The sequence below is a fragment of the Helicoverpa zea genome, chromosome 22, assembly GCF_022581195.2.
Source record: "Helicoverpa zea isolate HzStark_Cry1AcR chromosome 22, ilHelZeax1.1, whole genome shotgun sequence".
NCBI classification, from domain to species: Eukaryota; Metazoa; Arthropoda; class Insecta; order Lepidoptera; family Noctuidae; genus Helicoverpa; species Helicoverpa zea.
Window position 1 is genome coordinate 5607215 of NC_061473.1, and position 24983 is coordinate 5632197.

Genomic DNA, 24983 nt, shown 5'->3' on the forward strand with positions numbered 1-24983 from the left:
ATCATTTCCTCATAGGTAATGCTTTCATGGTAAAACGGCTGAACCGATTAGCAAATAATTGGGTATAGATAAGTGTACATTTCCTCAAAGAATTCTAATTCAATAAAGGGAAAGATTTGTTCTAAAACACTACTGGTTCTAAAACAGTAATAGGACGAATGTAAATAATACTTATTTCAACTTCAGTGTGATGCATTCATTATCTCTATTTAGCATAGGCTTTATTTTATCCAGACTCAGGAAGTCAAATCCCTCGGGACACAGGAAAAACCGCGGGAAACAACTCGTAACCTATACTTCTGTATTTCCCTGCCTAACGTGGTAACGCAACCGAGACCACGTTAGCGTCACGACACGACTGATCGATCGCACTGTGAAAATAGTCGCGGATTGAGTTGCAACCGTTGCTTGGAAATCAGTTCGTATGCAATTCGTTGCGTTGTCATGAGGTCTTGCTGTTGCGTTTGTTGCATGGCCCGGGGTTGCATGTTAATCTTGGATACCTATGCCTGTCTGTCATATATGTAAGCACCCGATGGAAAAAATCCTACTCATGTTTGTGTTTCCTAACAACTCTAAAAACATCCTTTTTTTAGAGCGCCTTTTTATAATGGTGACAATTACTGACAATAAAAGATACATTTTTTTAATGAGTTGACACCGTTTTGGGCAGTGAAAAAGAGGAATCCTTGAGCAGAGGTTTAATCCTCTTCGTCCTCTTCGTCTATTCCTTAAGTTTAATTAGTATATTTCTTAACGTTTAGAAAAGTAATGGTATTAAACTTATAATTAAGCACCTATAGGTCAGGGGTATAGAAATTGACGCATCAAATCGAAAATTTCATAATCAGATTAAATCGATTGGCTTAACTAACCAAAACTTCATTATCATATTTATTAGTTTATTCTCAAGGGCTTAATAAAAAAGAAAAGAGGTTAACAGTCATATCCGAGTGTCGGGAAGCTACGCAACTCGTGCCAGATACCACACAGTGTTGCCAACTTCAAATCAATGATGGAGTATACCTAATCAAATCAGCTGGCCCATAGAGTTTTCTTATTTACAACCATGGAAGCTCATAAGTCAGTGTACACAAGCAACTTGGAGAGTTGTGTCATTTAACAACTGCAGCAAGTTTCCTTTCGGTTTTCAATCTTTACAAATGACTGATTATAATGCGATTGACACATGAGACTGGCCACGGTTGGCGGTGAATCCGATCTCTTATTGTTCTCACTTCCATGAAATTCACTCTAACCTTACATACGAACACCGCCCATTTGCGTGAACATTTCGAAATCTACATACTTCTCATGTCATGTGTGTTTCGCCAGGTATAATAAATGCATCATATATCATGGAGACCAAAGCACCGGCACTTTCAAATAATGTGTACAAGAAATTAAAATATAAACTTACTTTTTAGTTATTCGGGAAAAGAAGAACACCATTTTGTTTCTTTTTTCTTGTTTCTGCTCCTATTTTTGTTATCTGCAACAATAAATTCGTAATTTCAATACTTCATTCATGAACCTAGATGAATACTTAACTCAAAATAATGCTAGGTTCAATTCATGAGTAATTAAGTACTTATGTAGGCTTAACTATCATCTAGAGCGGTGCAAGCTACCTACACATAGCACCGTTTTCACGCTTTTCAAGTTTACCATAAACAATTTTCGGCAAAGCTCATCAGTAGGTTCTAAGATCTAGACATTTCCAAAAATGACACTAGCAATTAATAAAACATCTTGATTGATTGTTTTTAAAGAACAACAGTGCAACGACAGTCATTTGTTCCTCTAAACGCAATCGTTAGATACACGACACGAAATAAATAACTGATGCATTGCCAAAACTATTTTTAGAGACACTTTCTTCATGTACATATCTGCTAAGGGGTAATGCAGTATCTGTCTGGACGGTCAGCGTCAAAAGTTGCTGAACAAATCATCTCCGGAGTTTAAAATATACAGTGTAAGTGTTTTAAGAGGCTTTTATCCAACAATCCCGAAAGAATAAAAAAGTACCTACCTATAGGATATTGACAGAAGCACTTACAAAAATACTGAGTCTCAGAATTTTAGTATCTACATTAACTATAAAAGCTAAAGTTTGTCTGTCTGTAGCTCTTTTATTCCGAAACAACTGAAACTGGAAGCACACGTCGTATGCACCCGATTCTTAATCTGGAGCGATGCTATATAATTTACACTAGCTGTTACCCAGATACTGAAAAATATATAAAACCATAGTAACTAAGTTTAATTTTGAATTCCCGCCTATCTGACACAAACTGTGCTATCTTATCACTACTGTGATATATTTCTTCCGCCTCTCCACACATTATTTGCGTTAGTTTTGAAAATACAACTATATGACGTCACATAAGTCAGCTGTTTACACTGTCAGTTGACAGTTGGCATATTTTTGTACGCACTTCGCGAAATTTTAACGAAAACAAAACATGAATTGCGAAGGCCTCGTCAAATTGTAATGACAAGTTTGAATGACTAGAGAAATGTTATGTTTTGTAAGGCCAAGCAAAGATTAAGATAAAGATTTCAATCTTAAATCTTTCATGAATTATCTTTGGCGTCAGTTATGTTCAAAGATACACTTCGGAAGTAAAATTATCTCCATATTTATCTTATTTATGCCACACGGGGTTTTTTATCAGTAAGAAGTTCCTTTTCAATAATTTTTAAATTCTTTTTAATAATAAAAAATAAGGGAAATACATTACATAAGTTTATGTAATTTGAGACCAATTTTAGGTAATAAAATAAGAAGGATAAATCAATAATTCAATCATAAAGTATATAGTTCTAAATTGTAGGTAGTGATTAAGTTACTATTAATCGATTAAAAATACGCATGTAACAATAATCATCCTCCGAGCCTTTTCCCAACTGTATTGGGGTCGGTTTCCAGTATAACCGGATTCAGCTGAGTACCGGTGCTTTACAAGAAGCGACGCATGTAACAATAATAAACAATTAAAATCATCGAATTAGTAAGTAGTAAACCTTTTCACCCGGATTTGAACCGATCGATAACAACGATCCTAATTAGTTTTTCTCATGACTTCTTATCTCTTGTGGAATATTTGCAATTTATTTTTAACTCGGCGGCACGTTTATTAATAACATTTCATGTATAGATAATAATATAAATATACTTATTATTTTACAATATGCTGAAGTTACAACAGCCATTGCAGTGTTTTTGACTCGGATTTAGGTATGTAGCTGCCATTAAATTGTTAGATTTGTAGGTGTTAAAATTTATTTATCCCACCCATGATAGTTACCGCCATTTTTTTAGTTCTCTGTCACATTGTAAAATTATTTATTTACTTACAACAATGGACATTTGTCATATGTACTTTCTTTCAACAACACATATTTATTCTTATTTATGTGTCTGGCAATTTTTTTCTAAAAGGATTTAGCTTTTATCTGTGGAATTTTCAAGATTTTTCACTGTTCGTCTTAAAATATTCGATGATATTATGAGGTATGTTGTCTTAGGGGAACAATTTCGTCTAGAAGCACTCAGTGGCCACCAGGTACTTCATTGTGTAGTATAGAAGTAATATAATGCCCCCGAGAGTATCAATACATGGGTTTTGCATCGGCAGATAATGTACATAATGCCTTCAAAAGGTTCACAAGGCGTCGCCTGCGACTTCGTTCACTTATGTTTCTAAGCTTGGAAAGGTCATCTTGTCTTTCTCTTCAAATAGTAAAATAGATTCATATTTCACGGTCCCACCAGCGGTTTCCCCATGGCCCATTTTCTTCGCGCAAACGGATAAAAAGTAAGTTTTACTCTCCAGATTTTCATCATCCCTTTTAAACTAAGGATGCTTTTGATAATTTCCATAAGTATACCATAAGTATACCATACGTCAATTCAACTACCCTTTTCTAAATAAAGATAAGAATAAAGTGCCTCATTACGCAATCAAACAAAAGCAAATCCATTTCTAGAAATGCCATTGAAAACAAAATGGCGCGATAGCGTAGCTGTCAACAAGTGACGTCAGCTGTCATCATGCGGCTTCTCGGCTAATTACATCATGCGCTTGTTTGTGATAAACTGTGATAATGCTGATCGCGGGGTCAAATGGAGGCTTGGCTGGTGACTGTTTTGAGATACGATGTTTGGCAAGCTGGTGGTCAGATTGCGAGGGAATTTTGGGTCAATAATAGAATAATAGACACTGTTATTATAAAAAAAGAGACGTTTTGTAGTAACATCAAGAATAATCTTAGTTTTACTACATCTCAGTGGAAGAAAAGAAAATAGCTTTTTAAATGGTATCAAGCAACACCCAAACTCTTGCTTCATACTTTCATAATTTTGGCCTCACTACAGCCAGCATCAATTTTCCAAAAACTTTTGAATGTAGGTAATTAATCTTTCTTCATTGTAGGCGTGTTCCATAAATATGACTGGTGTCGATGGAACCAAATGAACAGGTTGTATAATGTCTCCTCGGTACCCGTTTGACTTGTCAGCGCGACCTATTAGGGAAACTTGATTTCCGACTTTTGATGAAATTTGTAATAAAAAAATATTGTAACCAAATTCGACAAGGCTTTAAACTACTTTTTTAAGTAGAACTGTGAATTATAGGTGAGGAACATTGGAAGTCTAGATGTGGGACAAATGCTTACAATTTTTGTCGGCTAAAATTAATAGACAGACATAGGTAAGTAAATAGGTTCACCAGTATCTGTGCTAAATTGGAGGGCAAAATAAAGTATAAATTAGCCGTTTGCATATTAAATGTTGCAGTTCATATTGTTAGGGCAGTATGAACTGCCACACCTCTAACTAAGAAATATATATTTTCTTAAGAAAGCTGTACTTAAATGAATATATTATTGTATAATTTCTGAAGGTCATTCTAGTTTGTAAACCTCGTTCTAGAATGTCTGTATCTATCAATATTTATACTCTGTGGAGTGTTGGAGAACAGTTAGTTCCTGTTAAAGTGATTTATAGAAGGGTCCATGCAGCTAACTTGGTGTTGTAGAAAATTAAACCATATATGTTAAGTCATAAGGTGGTTTTTTGTATAGCAAGGTTTAACGTCTGTTTGTATTTTGATAAGTTTTGTGTATCCCTTAAACGATGTTGGAATTGATATTAAATATAATTTTTCTTATGGATTTCGTAACATTACTTAAGTACCTAGTTTACTATTATTTAAAATGCCATTAAAATTGGTTCGTGACTGTTTCAAATTGTTGAATGCTCATTACAATTGTTTAGTTTTATGCACCTAATTTTATAGTTGATTTATATGGGTGTAGAAGAAATCATGTACCTAAGTACTTTTGAAATGAAATTAGTACCTACCTACCTATCTACATAAAAAATCATGACCAATTTTGAGAATTCCTATGCCAAAGTTATTTGTCTTTTACATATAATATAAAAGGAAATAATTGAATTCTTCGTTATCTTATAAACTATAATACCTATGAGTGACTGATTTTATTAATTGCAATCAGGAAGTGTCGCCATGCTGATAATATTATTATTGTTTACATTTAACCAGTATATAAAAGCTAACACAAGCAAAATTGTAAGGTAGTCGATATTTTGACATCTAGTTTGACAGTTGAGGAAGCATTAATGCAGAATCCAGAATACCCGTCCCGCACAAATGACAGTTATTGTTTCTTGGATCCAAGGAGTTCTTAGATCGTTTTAGTTTGTTAAATAACGTTGGAGGTGTTCAAGCTATACTTAAGAAATTGGAAGTCATTTACATATAATAAATATATATCAGCTAGTAAAAGTGATAAACGTTGTTTATTTTGAAAACATTATAAAATAGTTACTTAATTATAATTCTAGCCTTTCTATCACTCTGAAGCGAACCATTGACGATAACCCCACGTCATTCTATACACGTTCTATATTTAAATTCGAATGATATGATTACCTATGTCAAAACTAAGTTATCCATCGACAAAACAAAAAAAGAACTGGCAAACAAAAGACCATAAATATATTTACCTTTTTCTGAGTTAACGGTGCACGAATGAAAACCGGATTTCTCCAACAGTTATAGTTTCACGTTATTTACGATTTTTATATGAAAAAAAATGCGCAAGACGTGTAGTATGCGGTCGACGCACTAGTATACTGGTAAACAACGAGCATCGAGATGTAACATTGCTTGCCAGGCGTCGATAACAACGGCACGTCTTGTGAATGTCGTTGCCAAAACGTTGCCCAAGATAGGTCAAGGATACAGGTGATCTGGATTATTTGCATAGCAATAATATACACGTGGGAAATGTGTCAATATTTTAATATATATAAAAAAATGACAATCTATAAGTATTCGAACCAGGAAAAAAGACAAGTGACATTTGAAATTCCTAATTACCAATTTTGAAAATCAGTTTTATTAAAACATATCTTCTTAGATACGACAGATCCAGTCTCTTACCTCTTCAAGAATGAATTCTTATTCAATTTATAAACACACGAATGTGACTACAGGCGAATATTATAATTATTATCTTATATAATGTTTGAAGAATGTCAACACGTTTATGTAAATACATAATTGAATGTTTTAGACACTAATAAAATATGCTCTAAACATACATCTTTAGGTTTCATTTTCAATCAAAATTATGTTATAGGAACCAAAATAAGTGGGATCATGGAATCCTGTTTTAACATATACGTATAATGGCGTCCAAGGCCGGTTTCGACCACGGTGGCTGTTCTCATGTAAGGTGATGAGCCGTCTGCTCAGGACAATGCACAAGCATTTGCGCAGACACAGGAGCACTCACTATTCCTTCACTTTCATAGCCTGATGGGACGGCAATCCGTCATCACCGGAGAGAGATCAGGTGCAATATAGACACATAGGTATATAACATATTTATATCCTATCCAAAAAAAGGTCATTAACAACATTTCAATCAAGGAACATGCTAGCTAGACCACCAACCAAAACAGAAAAACCGCTAAATAACTTAATATGTAGGTACGTACATCACAAGAGAATTACTAAGAATACTGTTATCCATAAGATGTTTGTAGTTTTCAATAGTTTCCGATACCAAAGGAATGTACCTATTGAAATTCATAAATAACGGCTGACAATGGAGGACATTTTGTAAAGCGCCACCTGGCGGCTCGCACGCTCTTTGTGGTGATGCAAATACGACGGACAAAGGATCAAAGAAAAGATAATATGTTATGTATTTCATATTCCACAATGTTCTTAGATACTTATGTGTTATGTGGGAGTGTGTGTGATCGGGTTTAAGGCGATTTAGCTGTTTTTATGGGCTTAGAAGGAATATTTTTCAGGGTACATCGTACATCTACTGTAAATGAGAATAGGCATGATGACAAATTTTTAAATTATTAATTTTAAGAAAATGCGAAGTTTTTTTATCAAATAATTGCATTTTTCTCTGTCCACTTTGAATCCGGCGCGAAAACGCTTGTCAGTGTCATGTCGTCACTTGTGACGTCACGACTGAAATTACAAGACGCAAGTAAACAACGCTCGTGCAATAATTAAGTTTTTTGTGTTATTAAATATGAATTCGAAAGGGCATAGGTGTTGTGGGGTCCCCCAGTGTAAGAACACATCCAAAACAACTCCTGATAAGTTATTTGTGTACGTTCCTTACAATAAAAAAATACGAAACAAGTGGCTTAAACTTGCAAAGCGAGATTCAAAAGCAATATTGCCCAGGGTACAACTTTATTTTTGTGAAGATCACTTTGATGTAAGTTATTACATAGTTCTCTAGATTCTAGCATAGTTTATAATGTAAATAACTATTTCGAGGTTAGGTTTCATCTCTCATTGTTTTTTAATTAAACTAGTATACTTACATGGAAGTTTTAACATTTCTAAATTCAGCTGAACAAAAATATTTATTTGATGCCAAAAACTTTCCCAGCATTATGATATCAATTCTAGGCAAATTAGCGCTGTTTGCCTTGATAAATCTGGGCTCCATAACTCGTGTTATAAACAATTAATTAATTAAAAACAAAGATCGCAGTGGAAGTTCACAATAACGAAATGTGACGTTCTCGCGCTTTCGCGCGAGTTGTTTTCAGAGATGACGTCACGAGCTCTGATTGGTGTTCAAGATATCATGGCGGATTGCCTTATTTCGTAATTTTATTTTATAAAAATACATATTAATCACATTATCAATAAAGAAAACAATGCGCGTTTTATATTCCAAGCTTCAAGTTTAATTTAATAAATATATTATTTTAATGATTTTTGATTACTGTCATCATGCCTATTGTATCTCAGAGATTCGCCACTGTAATTAATCTTTCTATGTATCCATCTGTCATTGAACATCCTTGGCAGTCGTTAGGGTAGTCAGAAGCCAGTAAGTCTGACACCAGTCTAACCAAGGGGTATTGCGTTGTCCGGGTAACTGGGTTGAGGAGGTCAGATAGGCAGTCGCTTCTTGTAAAACACTGGTACTAAGCTGAATCCGGTTAGACTGGAAGCCGACCCCAACATAGTTGAGAAAAAGGCTCGGAGGATGATATTTCCAGCTGTTCAGATGCTTTAGCCAATGCTGGTAGATAATAATCTGGAAATGGGCAACACGCATGCCCCTTGAGACATCAGGAGAGAGCTAACTGCTGAACGTAGGCCTCCCCCAAAGAACGCCAACCATTACAATGCTACTTACTGTTTACTGTCTGACAATGGGTGTAAAGAACCTCTCTTTTACCATATAAACATGAAAATAAATGCCCTTATAACTGAAAATTCTAAGGCAACATAAAAGAAGCCCTGATGATAGGTAGCTATACTTTCACGAAATCTTGGAAAATAAAGCGACAATTTACATTTCATCTGGGGGTTATAATTTCATTTGTTTTAATGCGTTTCAAATGTTCCCGGTAACTGCTCTGTGAGAATTACAAGACAAATCATTGGATTGTTATTGGATTGGTGAACCTTTACATTTTACGGAGATAAAAGTGGCTTAATATTATGTTATATAATATACTGTAGTTCCAATAAGGTACCCACTTCATGATGATTTCTTATTAAGTGGCAATAGAAACAGAAGAAGGTTTTACTAATTAGTCTTGTTTGGTTGTCAGGGTTCTAGATTAGAATTTAGATGAATCACATACGAAAACGTGTGACGTCACTACTTATCTAATTTATTAAAGAGGAAACATTCACACAATAAAGGTTCCGAAAGTACTTGAAAAATTTTGATTCGATAAATTCTACCAGTGTTGGGAAGCTAGACTAACTCCAGGGCACATCAAAAAGTCACTCCCCGGGTCGGGGGTGAAACCGCGAGAAACAGCTCGTTATCATTGATATACAAAAACTTTTTTGTACTTATATCAATGGTCGTTGTAAACATTATTTGAACACGAAGCGCCCTGGGGCGCAGCGTGCTCTTCGCATATTTTTTGTGGTGCGTTGTGAGGAGTCTCGTAGTGTCATCATAATTATCGACAATCATGTATCACACGACGGAGTCCGCAACAGTTTGTACCTGCGTATGCACACGAATAGGGCGGTGTGGCGTCGTAACATGACGTGTGCCGAACATTTCCTAAACTACACAGATAACTATGTCAGTGGGCCTTGACTTTCAAGATAAAATAAAGATAGTCATCAAAACACTACGTAGAAAATTGACAGATATTGATCGATCGATCACGCCCCTCGTATGTTTGAAATCAGGTGAAGATGCAAATCTGTTGGAAATGCACAAATGATGCAATAAATAAATAAACATAAGTAACTTATAAGTGCATTGTCGACATCATCATCATCATCATCATCATTCTCCTGCCCTTATCCCAATTTTATTTGGGGTCGGCGCAGTCTTATATGTGCATTGTATGACATGAATATAGTTTATGAAAGTTAAGTTTAATGCGAGCAGTATGAAATTAAGTAAGTTTTTGTAACGCGCACTACACTATAACAACAAACACTGAAAAACTAAAATTATATGAACATTATTTAGAGGGCTCACAATACTTGTTTTTTTTTTGTAGCGAATATGGAACGGAACCCTTCGTGCGCGAGTCTGATTCGCACTTAGCTGCTTTTTAAGTCCCCTTTTTTGTAGACAAAGGCGTGATAAGTTAAATCGTGTCTTAGGTAAGGGGTATCGTGTTATTCTATACCTAATTGGGTTATGGAGATATGATTGGTAGTCACTCTATTTGAAATGGCATTAAGTTTGAGTCCTATTTATTTGAAAACAGATCTGTAACTAGTTGGAGAGGGCTAGACTAGACAAATGACAACTTGTGAAGTTTGACGTGACCGTGCGTTTGATCTCCTCAATTTTTTGGTAAACTTGATGCGAAGGAGTGTGCATTTTTTTTTAAATGATTCCTATTTATTATGATCAAGATTATAGTGATGTAAGGCGATGAAGCTACTTTACTAGGCAGGTATCTATGTATGCAGACATTATGATCGTTATTCTATCCCATAAAACTGTATTCAACAACAATGTTCGAATCAGGTAGGTAAGTAACAATAGAAGGCCTGACTCCTCATAATAGGTAACTACTTACCTAAGTTATTGCAGTAGATACTGATCGATAGATTGGCAAGCTCAGGCTACCGATTTACAGATGAATGACCCGTTTCCGAATTATCACCCCTGAAATATCTGAAAATATAAGTTGTTGTTCCCACGTGATCTCAGTCCGTTCATGATGGTTTGCCGTCCCTTTGGACTATGTGAGTGAGCGAATACTTAAAGAAAGCACCTACCTACTTATATTAAACTAGCTTCTGCCAGCGGTGTCACCCGCATCCCGTGGGAACTACTTCCCGTACCAGGATAAAAAGCCAGTAGCCTATAGCCTTGCTCGATAAATGGGCTATCTAACACTGAAAGAAATTTTCAAATCGGACCAGTAGTTCCTGAGATTAGCGCGTTCAAACAAACAAACAAACAAACTCTTCAGCTTTATAATATTAGTATAGATGCAAAGTATTATGTTCTACTAGGTACACGATTGACGGCTGCTGTCGTTTGATGTTGATGTATAGATAGTTCAACTCAGATTTGCGCGCGGCCCTATGTGTGCGTCGGCTTGTAAATATACAACTTTCATTCGTGTGACAGTGACGTCGTCCGAGCATGACGTGTTCTTATCGCTTTTTGTTATGGGTACAGTCGTTTACGAAAATGTCTAGTTCTTCACGGAGAAAATGTTTAAGGAGTCAGGTAGCGTTTCAAAAAATGAAACAACATTCAAAGCTTTTTATTATTACATTTTACAGTTTTTCATTATTTTCTCATAAGTTTTTTCAAATTGACGTTGACAGTATCTAAGAAATAAATGAGGTGAAATATCTAAGATGAATTAAATACTCCTTACATATTTTCTAGATCTCGGGGTACGCGGACAATAAATAAAAGTGTGGACTAAGAATTTAAAAAGACGTATAATTTAGTATAATAATGGAAACAAAATGTGTGGGGAATTTTAAAAAATTATATTGCTTCGCATAATGTCGACCAAAATAAGACGGAAATAATGAAACTCATAAATGAACGTTTAAGTCATATTGATGAAGGGATGTTGGGTAATACTTGTCGACATGTACAAAAGAAAAAAGAAAAATACTATAGACATTTTGACATGGAGTCAAAATTTATAATTTACCTCGGTGAGAGTAGCGAATCCGAAAATTCATCATTTGATTTTTCAAGTAGCGATTCAGAATCATTATAAATAAATAAACATTAAATTACGTAATAACTGTTTATCTTTAAACAGCCGTAACCCCTAAATAACTGTATTTGTACCCGACTGTACCTCTTGTCACGCACACAAAGTCACTGTGTATGTACAAGGGTTACCCACACATAAGGCCGCGCGCAAGACTGAGTTGAACTTACTATAACTGGGTTGATGAGGTCAGATAGGCAGTCGGTCCTTGTAAAACTTTAGTAACTATTCAACTGCATCTGGTTTGACTGGAAGCTGACACCAGCATGGTTAGAAAAAGGCCTTTTCATACTACTACATAATACGAGCATTATTAAATGTTATAATATTTTTCTACTTACCTACCTGATATATCCAGCCTTGTCATAGGGGATACATAACATATAATATGTTGAAAGTTGCTCCGAGGTAAGGGCTGTCATTCTTTTAACTGAAACAAACGACAAACAAAACAATTGTTAAACCCACGGTTATTATGCTTATTCGCAACTTTACCCATTTTTGAGTCCTCTAGGACCAATCGTAAATCTCTTCAGTAAACACGGATATAGAAATAAACTCGTTAGGTCTTTTTGTCCCAAAATATGTGTTGCTAGGTGTTCCTCGCGGTTCCCGAGGGAACTATTGCCCGCACTCAGATAAAAAGTAGCCTATGTCCTTTTTCAGGCTCAAGACCCATCGGTGAAAGCTGGACAGAAAGTCAGAAAAAGTTATTAAACTTTGCATATATATGTAGATTTGATAGATTTTTGTAATTCCTACGATCAATATTGCAATTTAAAGTTAAAAATCCAAAACCAATTTAACTATCCAGCAAAAAAGTTTCAAACCAACTTTTATTGCCCTGCAAAATATTAAAATCTTAACACCTAACAAGCGCAAAGGAAATTGAAAAATATGGACGTTGATGTTCTTTTTTAAAATATCGTTGTATTATCCCCTCGAGTCCGGTGGTGTAATCCTTTCCCCACGCGCGGTGCGTGGATGCGCGGGAACGCTTGACAGCTATATAAAGATGGCCGCTACTCTGCAGGACATTGTTGTGCTGGAACTTAGCTGGTGACATGACGGCTGTGCGGTGCAGGTAAGTCTTAACGTAGTTAGGTTTGCTAGAAGTTCGGAAACTTTTTAGGCAACTTTTTTAGTTTTCTTAAAACATCAAATTTGCAGAAACTTTTAAAACAATTGTTTAGGTTTTATGACTATTCCCGTAAAATACGAAATACCTACAGGCGTTAATGTTGTCGGTGAACTTGAGTGTCCTTAGTTTGGAATTATTTTGTTACGATTAACAAACTTTGTTTGCGCCAAACAGCGCCAAGTCAAGCCAACGTCAAGAAGGAACTTTTCAGAAAGTTTTCTGAAAAGTTTTTGGGCGAGGAACATTTAAGACCTTTGTGAAAAACTTTTCAGGAATTTTGAAGTGAGAAGTGGTCAGTGTTCTGGACTAGTTATTAGTGGCAGAACGTTGTATGTTTAGACACTGTTCTCGAAAAGAAAACTTTTTATAAGTTCCAAATCTGAATCAACTAGAATTTTTCCGGATTTCTTTGTGGGGCAAAAGTTTTTCTACTTTTGAATAAAGTATTAAAAATATAGGCCTATCTATCTTAATTGACTAACACGCAATTTTTCTTTGAAAAAGTAAGTTTTGAAGCTTTCACCAGACCGGGAAATTCGAAAAATTCGTAGGAAAATTATAGACATAACGTTTCAGACTCGAGTTAAGATACCATTATTTTTCTAAATTAGATTAAACTAGGCTTTTTCTAAATTAGTTTAGACTAGGCTTACTAACAAAATATTATTCCATTGTAAGCAAACTCGATGATCAAAAAAGTTCACCAACACAGTTGGGAAAAAGGCTAGGTAGTTGAACCTGGTAATACCATCATCAGAAGATAATACCTGCGCGTAGGGTTTCTAGTTAGTTTTTAGTTTGAACTGCTCTAAGAGTATTTCTACAATTGTCGAATTAACAACATATTATGCACAGGGCTTGATATATTGTTACTTTGACAATTTCATATAATCACGAACTTTCTTTATTCATTCACAAAACTTAAAAAAGTAGATCTTTGTTAAGGCCTTTAAGAGTCCGCTAGTTATAACCAAAAAACTTTCGTCGTATTGGTTATAATTACCTAGGCCCTAGGCTATTCGTTATAATTACTCAGTTTCATTAGAAAATTAGTGATGTCAACTTGCAATAATTGGTACCTACACAAAATCCATGGGGAATATAGTTTCAGCCATTTATTAGAAGTATGTCAATTAAATGATGACACGCTTTTTACACGTGCAGTATACGATGCAAAAGAGGGTAATAAATAAATAGGTTTTTGGAAAAAAATGAAGCTGCAAGCAAATTACAGACTTTTTCTTACATTCAGTACGGAACATGGATGGGTATTTTTTGACCAGTTTTTTAAATAAAATGGTTTGTTGACAAGTTAAAGCTCACCTCTTAGGTACGAGTATGCGGGGTCTTAACTTTTCAAATTATGTGTATGTGTGTAATATTCTGCTACTAATATAAGACCAATCGTATTCCAACGACATTCGATTGGTTTGCGATTGGTCTGCTATTTTGGTGATTTTGGTCTATACGGTAGTTTGCTCTACAATCATATTGCAATAGTTAATCATTTGCAGACAAAATGATTCATTAAGTATTGAATGACAGAAAAAGGATAAAAACGTTTATTTCAAAGAAAAAATAGCGGAATGCCACATACGTTTCAATCGTAATCGAGTCGGGATTGGATCGCAGTCGAACGTGAACTGTATGTTGCTTAAGTAAAATTAGGAGAATCGGGCCCCTGACTTATGGTGAAGGAAACCATAGTGGTGATATCTGGTCTTACAAGGCCTGAAATCGCCAACCCACATTTGTCAATTATTGCAGTTTCCTTCTTTGTACGAGAAGAGGTGTGCCTAGGAGTGCGACAATATAGAGGCTTATGATGATGGCTAGAAAATAGATTGACTTCACCGAGTCATATGTGGTAAACCCGTTCATTGATGAATGGTACATAGGTAAATAACATCTGGGATCTAACGTCTAAACTACAAATTAATTAGTTTTAAAGAAAGGAAAGAAAGAAGTCTACAAATGAAAACCGTCATCCAGCCGCACGTTATCAAAACAAAAATATTTTGTGAATGTGTCTGTTGTCATGTAAATCGCAGTTCATGTTACAATTTTTGGAATCCTTGTAAGTACCTATAAGAAGACTATTTATTAAGTAGGTACACTAATAGGCTATTTATATTGAGATAGTGAATAATGATGGATTGGAGCTGCTATCAATATGTCTTATAGCCCGGTCAAAATAGACATAAAAGTAGTGGTCAAATAACAAAAATTCCCAGAAAGCTGATTTTTGGTGGAGAGCTAGATTTGATCATTATAAATAAAATACTAAAAGTCCCCATCGATCCCATGTGTGCGTCAAAAGTTATTCGAGGTCAAATGTCAAAATTTTTGTTTTTATTTTTTGTGTTTTTTTCGAAAACGGTAAGTTTTATCTAAAAAATACATCAGACCAAAATTTTAGATTATAAAATTTTCTACAAAAATGGCATTAACAGTTTTTCCTAAATGTTACCATTCCTGAGATATCGCGCTTCAAAGAGTCACACTATACATGATATGCACATATGAGCCACGTAAATACGAGGGCTGCCTTTTAAGTTGTGTCGTTTGAAATAAGTGTAGACAATCTAATAGGTTAATAACATTTATTGTTTATCAAAGAATTCTCCGCGATATTAAATGCACTTTTGCATGCATTTAAACCAGTTCTTGAAACATTTATTCCATTCTGAAGTGGGGGTAGTCAAAATGGCCGATTTGTGTGAGTCTACAGCTTTTTCAGGAATGCTGAAACGTTGACCACGAAGACTTTGCTTAATTTTGGGGAGTGTAAAATAATCGTTATGCCCACAGGTCTATGTCACGGTATGTTACATGTTGGTCTGCGAGAATTAACTGGCGCTTAGCCTCGATATTATCTTGGGTCATGGCGGGTTTTGAACTACCTTCAAGTGGCTTGTTACTGAAGCTAGAGTGCCCACGTTGAAATTCTAAATCAAAATCAAAATTCTTTTATTTCAAAAAGGCCTTTGCAGGCTCCTATGAAACAAAAAGTTGGTCTCATGGAGAAGAGCCGGCAAAAAACTCCATAGAGACTCTTTTGAAAAGTAATATTTTCACAAACAGTCTATTACTTAACAATAGTAAGCTGTCAAAATTATACAATGCAACTGAAAGTTAAACTGTAAACTCCTAACTCCTAACTTTATCTCTGTTTTACACATGATGTTGTAAATTAGGGCACGCCACCATAGTGACTGTAAGTCCCCTCTTTGAGGAGTGAGTGGCTCGGGAGGAGTCATGGCGGCTCACCGGATACGTTTGTTCTGTATCTGTATCGAATCGGTCGTGAGGAGGCGCCCGGGTGTCACCACTGTGCGGACAGCCCCAAGGGCACGTTGGACCACACAGTCCAGGTGTGCCCTGTGTGGGAAGAGCACCGTCGGGTCCTCGTCGTGGCTTTAGGCGGCGGCGACCTCTCGCGTCCGAGAAGGAGGAGGCGGAACGACAAAGAGTTCGCACCTCTCATCCCGGCCGCCGCGCTGGACCTGGTAGACACCAAGGGCTCCGGGTGTCGCGAGACGACTCCCGGCCACCGTAGGCGTGGGTCTCTGTGCGGTGAGTTAGGGTGGCTCATCGCTCATGTCTAGTTAATAGACAAAAAACCCGTGTCGGCGGCGCGTTGTTCCACGCGCTCCTCAAAGACATGTCAGCAGGCCCAGCGGGGCCCAGCAGGGCCAAGGCCTGTCGGGGCTGTGGGATTCTTCGAAAGAGTTACCGCGGCCCTGGTACATAAAAGGCTTACGACAGAACACGACGGTTTTTAGTCAGTAAGAGTCTGACACTCAAAGCCCTCGTATATACGTTGCTTATATGTGCATATCATGTGTAGTGTGACTCTTTGAATCGCGATATCTCAGGAATGGTAACATTTAGGAGAAAACTGTTGATGCCATTTGTGTAGAAAATTTTAAGATCTATAACTTTGGCCTGATGTTCTTTTTTGATAAAACTTACCGTTTTCGAAAAAAAGTCAAGAAACCTAAAATTTTGACATTTAACCTCGAATAACTTTTGACGCACACATGGGATCGATGGGGGGTGATTCTTCGAAACACTGTTTTGACGTGTTTTTGACCGAAGAACACATGAAAATAACCTTCGATTGGAATGCCAGTTTCAGGTTATATGTTAAAGGTAAATGTCTATCGACGCCTCATGTAGCTAATTAGGATTTATTAAAAAAAACTATAATTAAGTTAGCAGAAAACAGTAAAACCTAATTAGTCTGGTGTGTCCCAACGTCGGTTTTTGTTGCATTATTTTACTTTCTGCGAGCTACGGTCGCGTTACACTAAAACTAATGAATTCAAATGATCTTTAAATACGTGTTTCTTAACATTTTAATATTAAAATACAAAAAAAATGTGTATTTTCATAATTACATACATTTAAAAATTGTCCCCGACTAAATTCATCATTAAGCTGGCTCAATTTGTTCAAACATTATCTGTACGTAAATAAAAAATATTTGAAAGAGTAATATTTACTTGTAAGTGATCGCGCCAGTCAGCACCGAACGGTGACAGCGAGTGCTCGTGCGCGGACGTATTTTTTCAAAAAAATACGATTACAAGTTGTCATCTGGCGTTTGTAAGGCAAGTAGTACAATCAATCTGTCATAATTAACTGATAATGTGTATCTACTATCGTTTTGTTGCCAAAGCAAAGTGTCGTATAAGAGGGTTTTGCTAACATTAATTGCATGTTTGATTTTTTACGTTTATAAATAAAGGAGCAGGATTTGATAATCTGCGAATTCCTAATTTTTCTGGCCCCCATTGGTCTGGTTTCATCTGGCTCTTAAAGCCAGACGAATTTGAGCGGGCCATATGAATTAGGTTTCATACAAATCGGGCCTGACCAGATTAATTTTTATGTGTCAGATTAATTATGTCTAATGACATTTCTTTGCTGTGGTTTGTTTTTTTTTGTTCATTTGTGTTGGCTTCTTCGTATTACTTATATTTTATTTCAATAAAATTACTTAAGTTATACAAAAAAAAAAAATAAAGGAAACAGCCTGTTGGTTATTATTCCAAAGTTCAATTGCTGTGGTGTTGTGATCGTCGCTTGAATAGCTTTATATCTTTTCAGATCCATATTTTCAAAATGGCAAAACAAAAATTACAAACAAGAGAAGAAAGACTAAGAAAAAAAAGACTAGCGGAGAAGAGAAGATATGAAAGAATAAAAAATAATGAAGAATTATGGAAAGCAAAACAAGAAAAGAATAGACAAAACTATATACGCAGAAAAGAAGAAAAAAAACAACTACCGATAGGTGATATGAATCCCAGACAACAAAGGTTACAAAGAAAGAGATGGAGAAAGAATTACAAAGCATATTACCAAAGAAAGAAACAAGAAAAAACAACAGCGGCAATGCTAGCTCAAAACACCCCACCACAAAGTCCTAGCATCTTGCCCTATAACGAAGCTTTTCATGATAATTGTCCACCTTCTAACAACCAGGTTTTAAATAGAGAAGAGTCACCTACACCAGGACCATCCCGGATTTTACGCAGTACTTCAATTCTTCAGAACCGTGCTTATTCTTCGACTTCACGAGGAACTACACCGAATTCAGAGGCTCCTTCCTGTTCTTCACCTGTACCTTCGGTTGTAAGACGTCTCCATTATCAAAAAGAGAAAGAAATAAATAATCTTAAACGAATAATACTAGATATGAAGCAACAAAATGAACGTTACAAGAAAAAACTGCAAAGATTAGCATTGAAGTATAACGGACCCTCAGTAGATAATAAAATGAGACCTAAAAGTCAAAATACAACACTTATCCACAAAATAAAACGCTCAGTGCGAAAGTCAAATAAGATACCAAATCAACTTACAACTTTTTTGCCTGAACTACTAAGAAAAGAAGTTGAAATATTTTATGAAGACGATGAAAATAGTAGACTTTGCTCCGGAAAAAAGGAATTTATTACAAGAAACCAAATACGTAAACAAAAGCGATATCTCAACGACAGTCTTATAAATCTGCATAAAAAGTTCCTGAAAAACTCAAATTCAATTATTAGCTATTCAGCGTTCTGCAAGTTAAGGCCATTTTGGGTGATCATACCTGATTTTCGATCAAGAGATACCTGTTTATGCAAATTGCATACTAACATGGACTTATTCATCCAGGGATTGTACCAGAGGAAGATATTGCTCACTAAAACTTCCCAAAATCTTCTCTCTCTGCTATGTTGCGATGTGTATAATGAAGATTGTTTACATCGAACATGTTTTGCTTGCAAGGAAAGGACAGTCCCCTATCAGGAATTTGATAATTCCGTCGAAATAACATACTGGCAATGGGAGACTAAACCATACACGATTGAAGCTACGGGAAGAAAATTAAGATCAACTGAGAAAATTAAAAAAAGAGAGGAACCTAAGATATGCATTGAAAAATTTGAATCAACATTGAATGAATATTTCGTGCATTGTGGTAATGTAGTTGCTCAACAAAAGGCTTTCAAACATTTAAAAGAAAATCTGCAAGAGGGTGAGTGTATAATTCATGTTGATTTTAGCGAAAATTATGCAGTTAAGTGCAATGAAGAAATACAGTCCTATCATTTCGGTGGTAGCCGTAAACAATTAACTCTACACACTTCGGTAATATATTTTTTAGACGATGAGAAGATTCAGCAAGTACAGTCTTTTTGTACCGTGAGTGAGTGCCTTCGTCATGACATTTCTGCAGTGTGGGCTCACATCGTACCAGTCCTCCAATACATAGACGAAAAAAAGACAGACATTCATACTATACATTTCATTTCCGATTCTCCATCTAGTCAGTATCGTAATAAAAAAATATTTCACCTAATTGCTAGTTTGCATATCTATCTAAGCTCCATTAAAATCATTACATGGAACTATAGTGAATCTGGTCATGGGAAGGGTGCCCCAGATGGGATAGGCGCTGTTATGAAAAGAACTGCGGACCGTGCTATTTCCCAAGGGCAGGATATAAAAGATTTGAAGGATTTTTTAAATGTTATGCAAACCCTTAAGAAAGTAAAATTGAGAACCGTTTCTGAGTATGACGTATCTGAAAAGGACTTCCTTTTTCCGCAAAATGTGAAAGCTTTTCCAGGTTGCCTGAAAATGCACCAGATAGTCTGGAATTTTGAGTCTCCCGTACTTGCTGTTCGAAAACTGAGCTGTATAGATCAAAACTGTCTTCATCAGACTGTTATAATAGTTGCAACCACAAAAAGCACCTTGGCTTTTATCATTTGGAAAACGAAGTTCAACAAAACAATACCGATGAAGTTACACCGTTTGCTGATTCAACACGACAACTGAGAGAAATTGGTCAATCTTTTTGGACAATCAGTAATGAAACAGATAATATTATTACGCCTAACATAGATCAAAGAATTTTAGATGAAGAAATTGAATTCAATATAATACCACATAAAAGTCAAAGAAATGATAAAGGTGTACGCAAATCATTGGGAATAAATAATGATATTAATAAAGAATTAAGAGAAGATAACGAGCAAAAAGAAGGACGGAAGGATAATGCTGTGGAAAGAACGGAAATGTCTCAGTGTGCTGACTTGGATAAAATCTCAGAGATAACTTTTTCAAGAGATGGAAGTAAACATTTTAGTGTCGATTTAGAAAATATAAATCCATACTTAATTGACTCCGATGATGAAGAATTTAATATTTTTTAGTAATTTATATAGGATATTAATTCGTTTTTTACGATCTCAAGCTAAGAGTTCCTATCGTACTGCAAAATTAAGTCTGATTTTGATAAGTAAGTTTTATTTCATTTTAATTAAGAGTTTGTATTCGTTGAAGTTTATTTTTGTTTTATGCTATGATTCGTTATTGTTTTGTATTATTAAGAGATCTCATGAAGATTAATTTACCATTTCACATAGGTAATTATTATAGTAATGAAGCTAGTGTGATTTATCAACCGTAAAAGGTTAAATAAATGATTAATTTGAAGGAAAGTGTTACTGTTTCCTTAATTCATAATTATTTTTTTGTGTCAGCCAAAAAAAAGTGATAATTAAGTAGTAATAGGAGTAGTTATATCAATATTTGGTAAAATTTTATAATAAAGATGATTGGAAAAATATAGGAAGTATCATTAATCTGTATACCTCTAATTTATATGGTGCGAAATCACATTCATCTGCCTCTGCCACAATTAATCTGGCCCAGCAATTAATCAGCACCTTTTAAATCCTAATCTACGTGATGCAAATCGATGCCTTCGACATATGATATTGCACATAAGGCACTGGGTCATACTATTAAGTCAATTCAGGTCTAAGAGCAAAAAAAAATTGAGCCAGATCAATGAGTCAAAAACCCTCGGTTTCAAAGAATCACCCTGGGGACTTTTAGTATTTTATTTATGATGATCAAATCTAGCTCTCCCCCAAAAATCAGCTTTCTGGGAATTTTTGTTATTTCAAATTTCTATTTTGACCGGGCTATTACTTAACAACCAGAAGTGACGTCCATTTTTAGAACCATTAGCGATATTGAGACATAATTAATTATCTGTGCGAGATAAATGAAAGATGAACGTAATGGGGATATTTTTGTTAACAGTTAAAAGTTATCAATATCAATCAGAATAGGCTTTTGTACGTGATGGGTACGTGATAGCAATACTTAGGTATATACAAATATTTTTCGCAACATTTTCAATGTGTGGTGGTTTATTATTTCAAACCGTTTATTTTTGGTCTAATATGTATTCCGATTTAACGATTAAACAGTATGTAGCTGTTTCCCAAGGTTTTACTCACGTCCCGTGGCAACTACTTCCGTTAGGTAGGTACCTCCCTACCTACCTATATCATAAACAACAATGGAACGAGTTAAAATAAGCTGCTGAGAACGATGAGAAATGTCTCCACGGGAATTCCACCGTGTTCTAAGATTTACTAAATCAAAACTAAGAGTGAGTTGTTACGGCGAAGAAGCAACATATCGCAGTAGAGATAAAGAACTCTGCTAGTAACTTATCAATGTAAGCCCTGTTATTGTTGTTTGTGTCGCGAGCTCTGCTGATCCTTAGCAAGGCTGGGTACGTGCTCTCTGCAGTACCTACTGAATCTAGTTTAATGTTGGTTAAAAATTATAGAAGTAAATAAATAAAATGTTCTCAAGAAGACTGGTAGACACTGCAGCGTATGTTTCTCATGTATTTTTCGGAAATCAGTATCAAAATATACTGAGAGTTATACCTCAAAATAAAACGGTTTGGGTTAAAATGAATTGGGAACATAAAGATGATGACAAGAGCTGGATAGTGACTGATGTTTTTTCATACAAGTATTGTACATTATTGGGGGTGTTTATGGGGTAGCGGTCCCCATAAACAGGGGCCCGATTCTCCTAATTTTACTTAAGCGACATTTTTCTTTGAAACAAACGTTTTTATCATTTTCTGTCATTCAATAATGAATCATTTTGTCTGCAAATGATTTACGATTGCAATATGATTGTAGAGCAAACTACCGTATAGATCAAAATCACCAAAATAGCTGACCAATCGCAAACCAATTGAATGTCGTTGAAATACGATTGGTCTTATTTTAGTAGCAGAATGCCCGATATGGTTAAAACTGCTATTGCGATCATATTACTATTCGATTTCTATTCAATTTTGACATTATTAACTTAGGAGAATCGGGCCCCAGATCTCACTTTGAAGAACAGTATTTTTTTGGTCTCAGAATTAATCTGAGGAACTAGTGCTTAGGCACTAGGTACATTTGTTAGAGTATAAGCAGTCATTTACGAAACTGATTTTGGCAACATTCCCTTTCGCATGAGGGTCTCGGTATCTTATCTCCTATAATTCTTCCAGCAGGTGCATAGTAGTGGTGGCGGCATGCGTGCTGGCGGCGGCGCTGGTCTCCGCGCAGATCACCTTCAGCCGCGACTGGACCGGAGGCAAGCGCGCCGCCCCGCAACTGGCGCTCGACTGCGGACAGTTCACGAGGCTCTGCCGTCACTTCGTAGTTAGTCTCTTGCTGATTCTAAATTCAAAAACTTTAAGGCATCTGGAGACAGATGGCCAGGATCACCAGTCGTGTTAGAAATCGTGGCAGAAACCTTAAGCTGAATCCAGGGGCCCGATTCTCTTAAGTTAATAATGTCAAAATTGAATAGAAATCGAATCGCAATATGATCGCAATAGCAGTTTTAAACATATCGGGCATTCTGCTACTAATATAAGACCAATCGTATTCCAACGACATTCGATTGGTCTGCTATTTTGGTGTTTTTGGTATATACGGTACTTTGCTCTACAATCATATTGCAATCGTAAATAATTTGCAGACAAAATGATTCATTATTGAATGACAGAAAAGGACAAAAACGTTTATTTAAAAAAAATTGCGGAATGCCACATACGCTTCAATCGTAATAGAGTCGTGATCGGATCGCAGTCGAATGTGAATCGACATACGATTAAGTTAAATTAGGAGAATCGGGCCCCACAGTGCGCAAAGCTTGCTTAGACGTTGCGTTTAATGTGTATCAGTGCACGATATATCCCATAAGTTTTGTTACGCTTGAAGAACTATCCCTTAAATTATAGTTTGAGTGAAACCAGGAAATCACAGTATGGACAAGGCTGGTTTGTGTTGTTTTATGGCAAACTTTTGAAGTAAACTACTTGAGTTACTGTGATTGTTTGATAGTAGACTAAATTGAGTGGTACTTTATGAAACTAATGAGTAATGTAGATGCAGTATTTATAGGGCCGGAAGAACATCATTCTCCGAGCCTTTTTCCCAACTATATTGGGGACGGCTTCCCGTCTAACCGTATGTAGCTGAGTGCCAGTGCATACATGCATGTGCAAGGGCCGGAAGAACGTAGGTACTAATCTTTAATTATCTTCTCCCATGTTGGCAGCACGAGTTGAAGCAGGCCCTGACGTCAGAAATGGCGGCCAAGCACCACCAGGAGCTCGACAAGCCGCCACTATACGACGAGGAATAGCCACCGCACTACAGCTGTTTACTACCAGATAGACGCTCGGACTGACGGCCCGATCACACGACACTCCGGTTGGCTAGAGTTTAAGCATGACTGTTTCATCCTACTGTCCCCTGCCTTCGAAAAACTTTACATCTATTAAGTAGGTTTTACTCTCTTTTGTCTTGTTTTTATATTATGGTATTCTCATTTTTTTGGTGGCTTCATACGATACCCATTGGGCTGTGCATTGGGTAACATAATTGAGTTGCGTAAATTACGAAAATTTTATTTTCTTCATTGGTCATTGAATTGTCTAATTTAAAATTTAATTTATAACCGTCTTTTGTGGGAAGTGAGGATTATGCCTCTCTTTGTCTATGACACATAAAAGTTTTATTATTTCAGAGCGGTTGCTAAGTTAATTACTGAAGGCGCTTGGATTATTGTTTTAAAATTGTTATTTTTATTGAAGTGAGGCTATTTCCTGGTTTTAAGGATTTTCATCATCATAAACATTTACTTTTGTGTTTTTGTGCCAAGATGTCTCTGTTTAACTTATTTTTTATAGACTTAACTTCTATCTAAGAATCTAGTCAATATGCTTACGTGTGTAAATTAAGTAGTTAGGTATTAATAGATATAAAATGCGAATTAAATGCACGACGATGTGATGTAGCGCCGAAGGATATTTTGATAGGAATTAAACTGTATAGCGTCTAAACATCTCTGTATATTGTATTGTATGATAAATAAATGAGATTAAAATCTTGTGTCGCTTTTTTTTAACCAACGGGGTTTTAGAAAGTGATGATGGTGCTTCCGATCCCATACGCAAATTAGGTATCTTCGTGGTATGCAGTGTATATATTGTAGTCTTTGGTGGTATGATCTGAGCCTTGTGGATGGAAATAGCTCAAACTGCCCTATTGACAGCAGTGTGACAGTAGTAACCAAGTTTTATTTTCCATATTTCAAGGTTAAGACCATATTTTGCAAGAAAATGTCACAATCATCCATATATTCTCAAAAATATATAGAATTTACCTTCTGTATTTTAATCATTGA

General features: G+C 35.9%; 2 protein-coding genes across 3 annotated transcripts in view; one reads left to right on the top strand and one right to left on the bottom strand.

Annotated features, from left to right (window-relative positions):
- LOC124641650 (phosphoenolpyruvate carboxykinase [GTP]-like) overlaps positions 1–6147 on the bottom strand; it is a 40686-nt gene extending 34539 nt beyond the window's left edge. Inside the window, exons 1-2 of the mRNA XM_047179819.1 lie at positions 6041–6147; positions 1421–1492 (exon numbers count right to left, since the gene is read on the bottom strand). Coding sequence (XP_047035775.1) covers positions 1421–1452 — 32 coding nt within the window. The 5' untranslated portion in view covers positions 1453–1492; positions 6041–6147. The remainder of the gene's footprint in view (positions 1–1420; positions 1493–6040) is intronic.
- A 6436-nt stretch (positions 6148–12583) lies between these two features.
- Positions 12584–24686, top strand: LOC124641655. Of its 2 annotated transcripts, none has more exons than XM_047179824.1 (3): positions 12584–12854; positions 22795–22948; positions 23849–24686. In XM_047179824.1, the coding sequence occupies exons 1-3, from the start codon at positions 12835–12837 to the stop codon at positions 23969–23971; spliced, it is 297 nt and encodes a 98-aa protein (XP_047035780.1). In that variant the 5' UTR covers positions 12584–12834; the 3' UTR covers positions 23972–24686. The 2 variants fall into 2 exon arrangements, with proteins under 2 accessions (XP_047035780.1, XP_047035781.1); XM_047179825.1 differs by having other exon boundaries at positions 12783–12854; positions 23853–24686.
- The last annotated feature ends 297 nt before the right edge of the window (positions 24687–24983 follow it).